At 39.3% G+C, this 16,486-nt stretch overlaps 1 protein-coding gene across 1 annotated transcript in view; it reads right to left on the reverse strand.

The window, feature by feature from the left end:
* The window catches only part of LOC146718174 (neural-cadherin), a 333,699-nt gene that overhangs the window by 156,898 nt on the left and 160,315 nt on the right, over window positions 1-16,486 (reverse strand). Inside the window, exons 19-24 of the mRNA XM_085431334.1 lie at window positions 15,214-15,882; window positions 13,075-13,266; window positions 11,330-11,777; window positions 10,861-11,187; window positions 9,226-9,319; window positions 4,282-4,466 (exon numbers count right to left, since the gene is read on the reverse strand). Of these exons, the coding sequence (XP_085287460.1) occupies window positions 4,282-4,466; window positions 9,226-9,319; window positions 10,861-11,187; window positions 11,330-11,777; window positions 13,075-13,266; window positions 15,214-15,882 (1,915 nt within the window). The remainder of the gene's footprint in view (window positions 1-4,281; window positions 4,467-9,225; window positions 9,320-10,860; window positions 11,188-11,329; window positions 11,778-13,074; window positions 13,267-15,213; window positions 15,883-16,486) is intronic.

A 16,486-nucleotide genomic window follows, 5' to 3' on the forward strand; every position in this document is an offset into this window, starting at 1 on the left:
AACATCTAAACACTTAATGTGTAATAGCATTTTCAGTTTTTAAATTTAAATTCTTCCAGCATAAGTAGAGCCAATCTAATGATATCAGGTTTATCAGCTCTTCAGACCCTTTAATTGGGGAAAAAAAAAGTCATGAGTTAATTCAGAAAATGGATGTGGAAGTGTTGTTAGCGTGGCAGCCTGCTGTATGAGACCTCGTCACCTTCCCTATCCTACTTATCTGGTTCATTAAACAGAAAATGCACTTTCATGATTGAATTTTAGTTATTTTTTCGTGGAACAACAACCTCCATTCACTGGGGCAGCATTAGATGACTACAGTGTGATCAGTGAAGGAAGTCTCCAGAATCTCACATATAATAACAAACTAATATATCTTCCCAATTTCTGCATATTGATCCCACAATACAGGCACCCTGGAGCGTAGACAGACGTGAGAAGAGAGAGAGCGAGGACTTTCGCACTTCTCAACAACGCATCTGCCAAAGGACAACTCTCCTGGCAGGAATAGTTTATAAAGTCCTCATGTTTGGAAAACTGCATCAGCTGGTTTTAAGCAGTTACTCATCGTGTGTTTCGCACTCTGCTCCCCCCTGAGCACCATGCATTTTACTCTCTGCTTGTGTTATGTGGACATTTCAAGGACTTTTTGTTTACTACATTTTTTACCTTTCCATCAATATTGAGAAATGGAGCAGGGGGACTGAGAGGGAGCCTTAATCTCAGCAAGGCAGATTTAACTAGTCCTTTCTTTGTGCACCCTTATTGAATTCCACATTTGTTCTTGAAATGGGATTTAAAATGTCAAGGAGGGTGTAAGTAATGCTATAAGTAGAATATTTTCATAATCCTTGAGACTGTGAATCAATGAGAGTGTTTACTTCAAAGCACCAAAAAAACCCTGGAAATTACGGTTGCATATCCTACACACAAACACGCACACACACACACCTGTGTTGCCAGTGTGCAGTCTGCAACTCGAGATGATCTCAGAGTCATTAATCCTTGTATTACATTTTGTTATGAAACCACTAACTTACATGTTTCGTGAGTTTGCTCCTTGCTGAACTGCAGGTTAAAAGCATTTGAGTAGTTTTGACAGAGTATTCAGAGTGGTGTCTGACACTGGTGCTCTCTGGCTCTCAATTCAAGTCCCTATGATAGAACCAGGGTCTATTAAATCAATGCACTCTACAGCTAAGAGCCCTTTGATGACAGTGGAACCATTTAAAAATCTTCAGTGAAGGCGCACCCTACAGGGAGAAGTTGCTGACAAATCTAAGTGTATTTTTCTAAATTAAACGAGTGAAAATTACAAAAACAAATAACTACATGGAGACTTTAATTGTGCAATTATTTCATTTCAGTTTCCATTATTCATCTTAAAAAACACACAGTCTACGTTTCTACAAATATTGGAATGTGTGTGCCAGCTGTTCTCCACCGTGCCTTCTCTGTGCACATTAATTTATCTCAACCTTCTTTTAGAATGAGAAGAAAATTCTTTTATGCTCGACTCTCGCTTCCACACTTTTCTTCCTTCTCTCCCTCTGCTCTCCTCTCATCTTCGGAGAGCATCCGCTGGCCTCTCTGTCTGCTTCTATTTCAATATCTCGGAAATCATAAAAATCCTTCAGCCATGTCCCATTTCTCTAAAGCGAATTTAATTCTGAGCAGACAGCCGATGTGCCGTACATCAGGTAATGATGGATGCTGCTGAACATGTGAAGAGAATATGCTGGCTGAGCAAAACCTCGACTAATTATTTTACCAGCATAAGTAATGGAAATAGGCTTCTCTGTGCGAGCACTGACAACAACTGAGATCCCACGAGTCAGACGAGAGGAATTAATAATGGGCGTAATCTTTCACTTAAAAAAACATCTTTACCTTGGAGCATTGGAATTTTTGGAAACACTGGAAACAAACAGTAATCAGCCTGCATTCATTTTGTATGCCTGGAGATGAGTCTACAAATAATGAGCATATTCCCCAAAATATTATTTAGTTGGTATTAATATAGGTTTTACCTGTTACTGTAGGTAATGTAGAGTGTGACTGTCACAGACCATCAATCAGAGCGAGAAAGAATGCAGGCTGATGACAAGTGCGAAGATGGAAATGTGAGCTTGGTAGGTCATAATGAAATGTGTCACGTACTTTGATATGTTGTAACAAAACTGATGCAACTTAGTGGAAAATTAAAAACCCCAAAGCTCAAGTGTAAATTAGTCAAGTACAGGTTTTTGCAGACTCAGAAGCATATGGATTTATAGTCTCTTTAGGGGGAGATCAAGTTAATACTCTCCAGGGTATAATGTTCACAGCTCTAACTTAATTGTGATTTACAGCATTCTGCACACATTGTCTCATCTTCACTGAATTTATTCAAGACAGGAAGTATGGTGCTGGACTGGGACTTAGATAGCACCTTTCTACTCTGCTGAGCACTCAAAGCTCTTTCTACTGCAGGTCTCATTCACCCAGTTACACACATTCATACATTGTAGGGCTGCCACAAACGATTATTTTGATAGTCGACTAGTCACCGATTATTTTTGCGATTAGTCGACTAATCAGATCATCATCCATTGAACATAAAACGTACAGCTTATTGCACCAGCAGCATCTGCTCTTATATAACTATCATTAGCTTACAGCTTTAAGTGTTTAAGGTATGTGCTAACTAAAAATAAAGACAAGATGATAGTTTATTACATTTTAATGAAATTTGCAGATTGTTTCGGTGAAATTTAATAAACTCCTTGCTATCTAAAATATAACAGGACACCGGAGTATATTCTCCAGCATCTCACACTTCTGATAATCAGCTGTCTGCTTGACGTTTATTCAGCTGTGTAAAAACTATAACTTTAATCTCAGCCAAACCGATTTACTCAGGAACAAATAAAATACTAAAAAAGCCAAACAATAACATTTTTAAGTTATCTAAGTGACTCATATATATATATATATATATATATATATATATATATATATATATATATATATATATATATATATATATATATAAACTGTTTGCCGGGAGTCCGGTGTTCTCACCGGCTCTAGTGACCTAGCCCCCGGCTAGCTATCGAGCTAGTGGGTAACAGACGTCTCCGAAAACGTCGGAGCGCTTTTGAAAATATGTGGTGTCTTGATAAACTGAGCAGATATTTGAGGTTTACACAGCTACATTCTCGCCTGAAAATATGTTAAACGTTTATTTTGTGACCCAGAAAGAATAATAAGAGTAATATTAAAACTAAGTAGCTGCCGCCATCGTTGGAAACTGAGCTGGGCTGCGCTATGAATTCTGGGACAGAGCTACTTCTTCTTCTTCGGGGTTTAACGGCAGCTGGCATCCTTGTACATGCAGTGCTGCCATCTTCTGTTTCAGTCCGTTATTACACTCTTAAATCCTACTACTTATTCCTGCGTCTTTTGTGATCTTACAAAGCTTCAAACGACGCGTCGACTATTAAATCAGTCGTCGACGATTTTGATAGTCGACGTAATCGTGACTAGTCGACTAATCGTGGCAGCCCTAATACATTGCTTCTATGCCTAAGTGCTTTCTAACATTCACACAGGACTGATCCCCTGACTTTCTGATCGGTAAATAAGTTGCTGTACCAAGCCGAAAGATGCATATTTACTGTTTTATATACTGCATAATTAGTGAACTATTAGCTTCAGAGACAGTGACAGAAGTCATTTGTACCTTACAAATAACAAAAAACCCATAGATATTTCAATATCTGGTCATTACAAGATTTATTTGACCAACAGCACCAATCCAACATACTTTTAAACTTCGGGTCACAGTTACATTAATTAAAAACCAGATAAAAGACAAAATATAGAGTTTGTGGCTGGAGTAAGTGGGGAACTTGATCCCCCAACATTCCAAATGGTGGACAACTCACTCCATCTCATGAGTCACAGCCATTACCAAAGTCTAACACGTTTGCCTAATCCTAGCAAATCAATCCACACCCCTAACCTAAACAAGCTGATTAGAGAATTAGAGCATGCAATAAATTTGTGCCTGAGAATTTCATCTTTTATTTCTCAAACAAATGTACTGAATATGATACAAAACACATGTTCTTGCTTTGGCTACATGGTAGGTTGGTAGACCTTTTTTCCTTTTACAATATGTTTTGGTCAGAAAGTCAAGAAAGTTACTTTCAGACGCTACGAGAACTAGTGAACTACTCATTTGGAGGCTCAGACAGCAGGGAGCATGTTCACGTGTCACTGCAGAGTTAATCTTACCTGCCAGGCGAAGTGACCCCGAGTTGTAGATGGCGTCATCTCGGAGTTCCCTCACGTGTACGGTAACAGTGGAGACAGCATCTGGCCAAATTCCATCTGACACCCGAACCTGGAACTGGTAGGTGCCTGGTGGGGCGTTCTCTTTGATGATCAGGAAACCAGTTCGCTTGTTCAGAATAAAGTAACTGATGGAAAGAAATAAAACACAAGTACCCAAATCAGAAAAGGAACCCATTCAGATGCTTTTCTGCCATTTCACATAAGATGAGCAGTCAACAGGGGTGATGAAGTTTGTCACCCTCATTTAACTACACATGAAAACCTGTCTTTCATGTATTCAGCCAACATCCCTCAAAAGCAAGCTGCTAACCGGTGCAGTTATATAAGAAGTAATTACTAGTAATATAATGCATTCTGTGAAGGTGGAGATCATTCAAGTAGCTAACAAATGCACCAACCTCCTAGCTACAGCTGACACAATCACCTAAGACTGAATGATGTGTTTGCAGCATTACATTTCAGTGCAGGTAAACACGGTTCATTGACTGCGCTACACAGTCTCAAGCTGCTGAATCTATAGGATTCACCAATGGAGAGGCACACTGATTACATGGCTTTATGTCTTTGAGAGTTTGTAAAGACCTGTAATTTTCAGTTATCAGTGGGTTAAATAGCTAACTGGAAAGTATGACTGAATGCCTAATGTCTATGGTTTGTATAGTGTACAGCACAGTATTTAAAGAATTATGTTGTAGTTCATGTCCTTAGGTAGCTTTAATCCGATGGAATGGCAAATATACCAAATAGCAGGAACTAGAAGTTGGATTCTTTATTTTAAATACTGGCAGACTCGTTGCAGGCTGGCTAATGCTGCAATCACACTGGGGAAAACAGTGGCTGGAGGGAACACACAACTAAACTTGTGACCTTGTTGTTTTTGAAATGGTGAAAACAAAACGAACCAGCGTTAAGACAAAGTCACCCTGCTATCAGTTCATGATTGAATGGTTTTAAGTTGCAAATTAAGCAGTTAACCGAGATAAATCGTCAACAGTGGAATCTCCTTCTGACTGAGGGAGTCGGATAGTCACCCTCTGGGCATCCAGCGCGTCATCGTAACTGCTTGTAAATTGTCACTGAATGTAGAAATATTAAATACCACACAACTACTGATTTTCCCCAGTCATTGTCCTCGTTTTTACTTGAGTGTGACTGGGCCATATACAAATTTCTAACATGTTTATTTGCTATGATAAGAGGTAATACTCCAAAAAGGAGTTATTAGAAAAGTCAGACTTTAGTAAAAGCTTTAGAAAATTTAAGGTTTTCTAAATTGTAAATAACATGTCACGGAGAAGGTATTTGCAACAACACACGCTGTTAAAGACATTTAATGGCATCATACCAAACAGAAGTGATGATGTTATTGTTGTGATATGTTAATGTATTAATTTTAATTTCAATTCAGGTTCGATTTTTTTTTGTGCAGGTTTTCTGTGCGCAGAGACTGTGCCAGCAATGCGCAATTGCGCACCCGCGCAGCTTAGAGGGAACATCGGTGACAATGGTATTCAATTTACAGAAATGTTGCAAGTAAACATAATCTGGAATTTCACTGATTCATCCAACATGATTGTTTTGGTATGCTGCTGGCACACGGATCAGCATACCAAACTGTGATCTCCTATATACAAAACTGTTACTCTAATATTACGTAAAAAGTGTGAATTAATGAAACAGTTTATGAATATGTTACCCAACATAAAAGCTCAAATTATATGCACACTTTTTCCTCTTTCAGTTGGCTGCACTTCTGATACAACTGTCCAAGCTGAAGACAGTCCAAAATAAATATTCTTTCATCCCTTTCAGCCTGGACTTTTATTCTGGATTTTAGTGTTTACTCTGTTAATCAATTGCCCTCTGGGACAATAATAGAAAGTGAGTAGAGACGTTGCATTAGGGAGAGGGAGGCAAGGGGGAAAATGAGACTGACTAATAGGCACAAAGACATGCAAGGAAGCAATTTTGCTTGGTCCTTGTCTCCATGCTCCCTTTGTACAGTAAATGAGCTCATTCAAGTTTAATTAGAGAGGAAATCCAAAGCAGAACCTTGGCAAATCAAATAATAAACCACTTGTGGAGACAAGAGCTGTTTCAACTCATTTTACAGCACATGCTGTGGCATTCATCACGTCTTAGGTCTAGCACTTAATTCCAGGATTGACATCACTGAAAGACAATTTTACTGTTTTAACTGGTTTAACTATCAGTGGTTCCTCATTTAGTACATCTGAATATGCTGAAACCTGATTCTATTGACCCTTATGTGAACTATTTTGTTACAGGTTGTTTCTGGTGCCAACACTTGTCTTTCTTCTGGTGTCTTACCATTTTGCACAATGCTACCCCAGATGACTGTGTCTACATACACATTACATAAAACGTCACCCCATCTCTCACCTAGAGATCATTAACCCAACTCAAACGAGCAAAACTGAATCATCCCTGGACTGGCAGGCAGACCAGCTGTATGCTGGAATTAGTTTGATATCTTAGTGCTTGCATCACCACTTCAGGTGTCCTTAATGTGGCATGAAAATGAAAGAAAATCACAACTAACAACTAAAATTTAATCTAAACAAGTAATCCTCCAAGCTGCACAAACAGCACAGGTCTCTCTGTGTAGCCGGCTGTGCAAAACGTGTGCCAGGACCATTGACAAAATATAACAGCTTCGACAGCCTTACTCAGCATACTTTGTATTGTTTCATCAAAAAACACTTTAACCAGCCCTAGCTTTCAATTTCAATAATCTATTCACAACTTTAAGAGTTATTTCATTGGTTCTGTTTGTTCTGTTTGGCTAACGATTTAAACTATTATCTTGTTTTATCATCTGTTTATTTTAGAAATTCAAAACATTTTAACCACTGGCCATACATTTGGCAAAAAAGTGAGTTTTTATTTAGAAATCATGCTAAAGTAGCGACTGGATTTCAACTTTTTTGTTTATCTAACACATCGTCCTATTAGTTATTGCTTGTTAGACAAACTGTGATTGCATATATGTTGGTACCCCCGTCCAGAGTATGTTTGTACTCCTCCACTTTGTGGAAAACATTGTTCCACCAGAACATTTATTTTTTACTTATTTTTCCCCCCGCACTGTTTAGCTAAACAACGCAGTAGAAAACAGTAGAACATCCACACCCAAACACTGAAAATACTGTTTGGTGAACTGAAATAGAAACACACAGTAGGTCTTGAACCTCCCCTCATCTCCACCACATTTTGCTTGGAAAAATGGGAAACAGATTTAGTCTGCAAACATACATGTATAAGGCAAAAACAGAGTTTGCACAATTCTAACAATCTTAAAAGTCGGTATTTGGTATAACCAACATGACTGTCAGCCAATGTTCATCTGCTGCAGTATTTAGTATTAGTATTTAGTATTTATTTATTTATTTATTTATTTATTGTCATTGTCAAGAACAATGAAATTGCGTTTGGGGCTTCCATACAACCCAAAAAAAAGAAGAAAATAATAAATACCCCTTAAAACCCAAGTGTACATATTTAACCCAGTGTGACTCCAATGCAATAAGACAATCCTTAGCAATAATGTTCGTAGAAATTCAGACAAAGACCTGAGAAACATGACAAAATACAACAATGCAACCCATTCAATATTATTGTACTGTGAGATATGATATCAGATATGATGTTTTTTACGCCTGCAACTCTTCACCCATCTTAAGGATAAACTGACAGACTGCCAAGACATGTGAAGTTTTCAGCTTATAGCTTTTTGGGAATCACTTTATTGCTGCAAAAATATTCTTCTACACCTGTCAAACTGTGTTACATTTGGCATTTTTTTTAGACAAAAAAGAAAATGGGAACAAATTATGCATTTTTGCAACAGGCTGCTATTCACAAAGTGAGTCCTCTGCTTAGTTTTCTAAGAGACACAACATGTAGACACAACATCAATTCATCCCTTAAGTTAGGAGCCACTTTTATGTGGCCAGGTACAAGGACTGGACTAAAAATGAGTGAAAAAGCAACCAGTGTCCAATGTTACATGAAAGCCTGTCTAATTTTAAGCAAAATATGAGACTTTTGCACAGAACTCTAAAAGCAGAGGTGAGTGCGCTATAGTATGATATGTATTAAGAAAAGCACAACGGTGTGTTCTGAACTTAAGTCGGGTTTGAACCATGAAGAGATGAGAGCTGTCGTGAAGTTCTGATACCTTATATTGCACCCAGTCCTTCATAAAGCCTGAACTCTGACTTTGAGAGAAAAAGTAGCAAAGTTTGTCATTTTGAGTTCAACACAGCATGAAAGATGAAGACGAAGGTGTCATAGGGTACCGGAGTGTCACTTCGGGACTCGTCTGTGCATGTGTGTGGGAGATTGTCAAAGTGCGAAGCGTTGTGGCTCAGTGTCACTTTTAGCAAGTGAAACTCTCAAGCAGAGTATTGGCACAAACACAACATCGTCATCCGACGGCAGGAAAACACACATGCATTAACAACAAAAATGGAAAGAGAAATTGAGAAGAGGCATTGAGGAAATAGAATCAGAGGAAGAAAATTGGACAGGATGGTAATGGTAATAGAAAAATAGGATGGTAATAAACAAAGATGGATATTTCGCTCCGGGAGTTGTTGCTTTGCACTATCTAAATGTCTAAATCAATCTAACGACTAAAAAACAAGGAGGTGCCGCTGATTAGCCGTAAAAGGCAACTTGGTTCAGGGTATGAAAGAAGTAATCTGGCACACAGAAACTCCTGCATCACTGACGTCAGGATGTTAGACATTTCTTGGAAAGAGTAGATGCCCTGCCATCATTCGCACTCATTTAAAATAGCTTATGACACATTTCTGATTAGAAACTGCTGACCCATTGAATTAATTTGTTTTAATTTACCTTGGCACATGTCCTTCAAAGACATACGTCTTGTTGTCCCAATCATCTGGGTCAGGAGAGTAGACCTTTCCGAGCACTGTAGTTGGCATACGGCCTGAAAAGAGAAAATGCATCCGTTAATCAGTCTGCGTGAGAATGATTCAGCAGCACTAAATATGTCGGAGAATTAAAGGATAACCCTCTGTTTTTGCTTTTGGATTGATATATACTGTACATGTGTTTAAGTGTGTGTGCTTCATGTGTTTTACATTCATTAGAATAAAGAAAAAGTGGAAAAGCCTTGAAATCACAACACTACAAACAGTAGCTTTTCAAACACAGGAAAACAAAATCAACAATGTACAAACATAGTGAAAAACAGCAGAAACAGCAAAATATCCAAAGACACTCAGGTCTCAGCAAAACTGAGAAGTGACATTGCAGGTGACACTGGGAGAAAGAAATGCAAAAGAGAAAATGCTGTTTGAATGCATAATGATTATAATCAAGTAGAAAGAAGTGTTGTTGTCATTACTCTTTCTCCTCCAATTCCTCACACTGTACCATGTGGGAATTATTCACAGGGTACCCTTCAAAATTTAAAAGGCAGACCTTGACATGTTGAATTTTAGCTGGATTGTCTTTGTGAAACTTAACTTTTGAGAAGAGTTCAAAACCACTGAAATGTGCATTTGTAGCTCTGAATGGCAAAAGAAGATGAAGCATTGCTAATCCAAGTGCAAGCATATAAACAAAAGCGACGTACTGTACCTATCAACAGAGAGGCAGCAAGGCCTTAACTGCCTGACGTGTACTTCTAATGCATAACTCAACCTAACTGACAACGCAGTGTGCCGTGAAGCCTGTGTAAGTCTGAAAACTACATGGACGCTTTCTGGGACTAAAAATCTGAGATTCACTGCCTGAGTTCAGACAGACCAGAAACGCAGTACGCTGTCAGAGAATAAACATTTAAAGTGTAATTAACTGTGTGTCAAATCGAGCACTATTTGCCTTTGTGACCCTTAGAACGGCACCGTGGGAGTCACGGCAACTAAATAGTGATCATGTGGGGAATGATGATGTAGTGACAATGGAAGAGTTGAGGCGGAGGTGAAAAACACAATAAACACAGTGTGTGTGTGTGTGTGTCTGTTTGTGTGTTTTAATTACTGCTCACTGATTAGGAATTAATTAGCTGGCACTAAGAGAGTCACCTACAGAGAGAGAAAAGTTTGAGGGCAAAGTTCAAAATGTGCTTTAAAAAGTAGATGAAGGCTGTTTTATTAAGTAGATGCTGGTTGAGCGACATTTTAAAACTTTCCCACCGACCTCCGTCTGTCAAATAATGTTAAATTCACAAAGAGACAGACTTTTAATTTGACAAAGTAAAATAAAATCACCCTAAAGACAAAAGGGAATTTTCAAATAAACCCTCCAATCGGTGTCGTGCAGCTAATCTGTGAAGGCCAGAAAAAGGTGGTTTTGCCTCAAGGACACCCAAGCTGATTGTTGATAGCACAGAGTCGGGCTGGGCAGTTACCTGGATTTAAATGTGAATTATAATGACTTCCAAATATTATGAAAACACACTAATTGGTGAAAAACAAGTACATTTATGCATTCAGTTTTACTTTTTCACCACCGCCTACTCACCCCTGTGACTATTAATGAAAATTTTCTTCTCCCCTGCCACGTGTGCATGATCATTTTGGTCACCGATGGTCACAGTCAGGGTGCTGGTCACCGTCTTGGCTGGACTTCCACTGTCACTCATAATAATAGGAATGAGAAACTCTTTCTGGCGCTCGCGGTCAAATGTCCTCAAAGCTGTTAGTGTGGCTGTGCCGTTGAGATTGTCCTGAAGGTAGAAATCGTTGCTGTAGCGATATTCAGGGGGGACGGCAAAGTGGAAAGGAGGACCATTCTCAGGCGAGTCGTGATCCACAGCTTGAAGGAGGGTCGACGTTTGGTTCAACCTTACTACCTAAACAAGATGAAAAAGGATGAGGGGTTGTAGCTTTGTTCACTGAAGATTTTTTAACCACACAGTCAATCATTATCATTTGCTTCGTCTTTATGAAAATCTATACATAACAGTACAGTATGCTATATGGGATTAAACCTACCTGCGGTCCAGACACATTCTCAAAGACTATTGGAGAGTAGGCTGCTTCAAACTCTGGTCCGTTATCATTCACATCCAACAGAGGCAGCTGAACTGTGGCGCTGCCTGTCAGAGCTGGAACACCGTGATCAGTCGCAATGACAACTAAGTGATGCTGGGGTATCCTTTCCCGATCCAGAGGCCGAGCCACTGACAGCAGACCGGACTGATCAATGGTGAACAGACCCTCAGGGTCTGAGTCCTCTGACAAGCTATAGGTGATGTCACGGTTCTGGCCTGAATCAGAGTCGCTGGCTACTAAATGGGCCACACTGGTTCCCACAACAATGTCCTCAGGTAGTGGAGCAAGTGACATGAAGTGTGGAATGAAGACAGGAGCGTGATCGTTATAGTCCTCCACCTCCACCACACAGTGCAGAAGGCTGGAGAAGTCCAGGTCTTCAACCTAAAACAGGAAGCGCACAAATATCACACACATGCATAATAACAAAGATCATGAACTCGATACTTCTTGTAATTAGAGCCAAAATAATTTCACAGTGCACTAAACAGTTATTGTTTTTGCAATTATTTTCCCGAGCAGACTTCCAAGTTTCCAGAGCCAACAGCTTACCTAAAATAATCAGACAAAAGCAAATAAAGACATTAATTTTTTTACAGAAGAAGTGTCATGCCACGAGATTTTTGCATCACTTTGACAAAGTTGTTATTGGGATGTGGCTTATGGATTGTTTGTTTAGGACAACAAAAATGTTGTTGCCCTTAACAAGGTAACCAAACAAGAGTAGAGTTTAATTTTAATTTAATTTTAAGAGGTTAAGGAGGCGTAAAAAGAAAAATATTAAATCAGAGTATGAAGCCAATTATTCACCATTGGGAAAGTTAAAAACATTAATTAGCATGTTGCAGTAGTTTCTGTGAGAAGCTTGACTGCAAATATCCAAGGAAATACACAAAAACCGCAATGTTAAGAGTAGAAAGGCTTTATGTGACACAACCAGTGTAATTTGGTTGTATTTTTGTAACTTCTAAAAATCAAAGAAAAGAATTAAGACTACTATATGTAGGAGGAAGTGTTTGGATTGGCTCATATCATAAAGGAAGAGCAGCTTAAGTTGTCTTCAAATTGGCCAGTTCGAAAGCATTGGTGAATTTTTTTAAATCATCAATTATAAAAAAGCAGATAGAGGGTTCCCCTTGGTTCCTCTGGGTGTGCAACACTTATATCCATTTATATCCTTTTAGAATTCGAGGTTACTTTCCAGCAACTTTCTGTCAGTTCTACCAGTATAAAAACTTGCCTGGGGGACTTTTCTCATTCTTATCTGTAACTGACATATGACACTGACACTGTCAGACTGCCTTTATGCTATTGTCTTCACCTTCACAACTCTTTACGTTAGCTGTTGATGGAAGGGCTGACAGGTTGGTTTAAGAGATTTATGATCATTGCTTACAAAATTCTAAAAGCCTGTCCTCCCATCAGTTTTGACAATACTCAAAACTTTCCAGGATTGTTCTGCATGTGAATGCAGCCAAACTTTAAACGCTGATTAAAAATCAATTTATTTTTAAAACCTTAAATTCTGTGTAATTTTCCATCTTCCATTCACATGTTTCATACTGTCAGCTGAAGGTTCACATGACTATTATGAAAAGGAATCCAATGAATTAGAGAGAAATCTGAATCAAAGTCATTTTCAATAGTGAAAGCCTTTGTAATTGAAATGCCTTCCACGTACCTTCAGTGTCAGGTTGAACCTCTGCTCGCTGTGCCGTTCGTAGTCCAGACGTTTCTTAAGCCGCAAGGTGCCGCGCTGCTCCTGCTTGTGACTGACCATATAGAACTTTTGCTCCTGGTCTCCAGACACAACACTAAAGGTCAGCTGGGCGTTTTCACCAATGTCCCTGTCCTCTGCTGCAAGATCCAAGACCTTAGAACAAGTTACAACCAGCAATTACATTGTGTTAAGGGAACTGGCTATTTACATTTTGACAATAAAAAAAATAAAAAGCAAAGTGCTAAATCTCCGAACAATAAAGATAACCCAGGTTTTCTGAATGTAGTTACGATAAACATGGACATGACTGTCTCTGCACATTTCTGACAAGAGCAAATTATCCATCATTTTCAATATGATACAGGAAAGCTTGCAAAAATAACTCCCGACTGTGTTCATTTGTTAAGAATAGGATTATCAATATCCCTGCCCCATCCACACAGAGGACTTCCCATGATGCAGTGCAGTATAAAACTGAATTGTACTGAAAACATTGACATAAAGGCCCATTTAACAATGGAATAGCAGTTCCCTCCTCTGAGCATCTATCTCTCATGTAAAACTGGTGATCAAGAGTTTCTTGCTTTTCTAAGACAACCCTACTGCAAACTAGTTCCACTTAGGAAAACAAAGAACTCACCTCTGAACCTATGAATTTTGAGGTCTGATTAAAAGTCATGGCTGGTCTAATAATCTCCTGTAAGAAACACGAATGAAACCTGCAGCTTGTCAGATGAATATTAGGTGTTAAGTTTTAATGTGAATTTAATTTCAAGATTTGTGAAGATACCAGAATCCAATCATTCTCATAATGCACGAGCCATTCAGCAAGTTTGATTCCAAAAAATAATTATATCTGGTCACAATGGAATGCAGCCAAACTTGCATGTTTTCTTGTTATTTATTTTTGTTTTTCAAACACACTAATAAACAAATTACCACAATGTTGTAGTTCTGTGCTTGTTGATGCCTTTGGTTTTATTGTTTCAGATCTTTTAGTGTCAGCTAAAAAAGGCGACACTAAAAGATCTGGGATGATTTTGTTGCAGATGTTAAATATAGGAATTGTACCAGCAACTATTCCAACAATAGGAATTGTTGGGATTGTTGCTGCTGTTGGACTCGATGTGCAGCTTGCCCCTGGTGTGGCCAAAAAGTATAAAAGTATAGAACCTGCCAAACAAAGTTGAAGGAGGTTGGCTCTGAAACACACTCATAAACTGAGTGGTTGTAATAATTTTTGTCCCTTTCACTGCTCAGGGACATTTATCTTGCTGTATTAACCCTTGTATGGTGTTCGGGTCTGTGAGACCCGTGTTCAGTTTTTTTCAAAAGAAAAATTAAACAATTAATTATTTTTTCACGTGTAAATGTGTTGTGTCTTTCCACTCACTCCACTTGATTATAACTGATTTATTTATAACATTTTATATAAAAGAAAAACGAGAAGCACATTAATTCATAAATGTGATCTAACAAAGGTAAAGGGAAAAAATTAACCATGTTTGCTGTTCATATGTCTTGTAATTGGGATGAAGTAAACATCTGTTGAGTAATTTAACATAAAATTGTTTGATAGTGTTAATTTGGAAAGCCAAAACTCTAGTGGGTCCACCAGACCCATGAACACTGGCTGAGTAACAAAAATACGAACACCACACAAGGGTTAAAGCTGCAAAAATTTTCTGCGCAGGAAAATGTTTCGTTTTCTGTCTGAAATTAAAAGGAGAGGAAAAAATGATTTCTGAAAAACGTGTTTGTGTGTAAACACAATAAAGAAAAGCCATTATGAAAAATGCTTCATGTTGTACTTGAACTCAGGTCCTTCAACATACAAGAGAGTGGTGAGCGAGTGGTAATTCTGACACTAAGCCAACATGAAAGAAGTAAGAGATAGCTGGCTGTCTATTCTGAGTTGAAGCACACAGCTACAATGTAGCTTGCCATCGCCAGTGTGTGAATGTGTGTGTGAATGGGTGAATGACTGAATGTAGTGTGAAGCGCTTTGGGGTCCTTAAGGACTAGAAAAGCGCTATACAAATGCAGGCCATTTACCATTTAAGGAGTATTGTTTTTGTGATAGCAACACCAGCCACCCACCTCTGCATTGGGCTCTGCGTTCTCAGAAATCCTTGCCAGGCAGGAGTGATCAGTGAACCTCGGAGCGTGGTCGTTCACATCTTTGATCAGAATAGTAGCAGTTCCCGTTCCTGCCATCCCTCCCCCATCCCTGGCTTCTACCACCAGGAGGTAAGACTCAACTTGTTCCCGGTCTAGCCCACCTATGCCTACAGTGATGGTGCCTGTGGTGGGATTGATGGTAAACATTTCTGAGAAGGTGGGGACTCCGCCCAGCTCTGCATTAGTGGCATCTAAACTACCCACAATCCTGTAAGAGAGCACAGCGTTCTGCCCCACAGCTGAGTCATCCAGGTCGGTCGCCGTCATTTCCATCACCGATGTCCCTGCTGCTGAGTTCTCTGCTACTTCTCCGTGACAGCTGGGAGCGCACGTGAAGATGGGCGCGTTGTCATTTATGTCCCATACATTGATGATGACATCTGTGAAACCCGTCAGACCTTCGCCGCCCTCATCTGTGGCCAGGACAACGAAACGCCAGACAGCGCGCTCCTCGCGGTCAAGCGTCCGCTGGGCATAGATCTTCCCTGTGACCTCATCAATTATGAATTCACTGTCTGCACCTTGGCCGTGGAGAGAGTAACGCAGGGCCTCCTGGTCAGCGTCCTTATCTGGGTCAGTTGCCGTTACCTACAATGTGAAAGGCACAGTGAACCAGGCGAGGCAACAATCTTACAATCATGGAGCTTTTACACGTGATATCACGACTCACAGCACTCCATAAGTGCCCTGTGCAGCTTTGTACTCTCTGGTATTTAAATCTGGCAAAGGGCCATCTTTTTAACCCCAAGCCTCACCTTTCCTCCCCCTCTTCTGTCTGCACATTTTGCTCATCTTCAACACATTAGCAGCAGTAACATCAGGTCAGGCCAAAGTTGCTTTAACTTAACACAGTAATTGCAGAATGACTGAGAGCAAAAATGTATGTGTGCTTCTACAGACGAGTATTAAATCCACATATTAGAGACATTTGTGAAACCCAAACTTGATGTGTACACATGTACAATTTAATAACCCACATAGTCAACAAAACTCAAATACCTCCTTCAACATAATCAACAAATGTGCAGTTAAACAAAAGAAACAGTTTGAGTTTTACGTGGGTTTGTAAAAGGGAAATGACATCAGATTTACCTGTGTTACTGTTGTGGTCTACCTAAGACTTTCTATTTAGACATCTTACTCCTCCGAGGACCAGAGAGCGGTAGAAAATAAAATTCTCTTTTTCTTCTGG

Source organism: Copadichromis virginalis, linkage group LG1, assembly GCF_057382275.1.
Source record: "Copadichromis virginalis isolate Kocher_CV1m ecotype Utaka linkage group LG1, C_Virginalis_male_GT1.1, whole genome shotgun sequence".
NCBI classification, from domain to species: Eukaryota; Metazoa; Chordata; class Actinopteri; order Cichliformes; family Cichlidae; genus Copadichromis; species Copadichromis virginalis.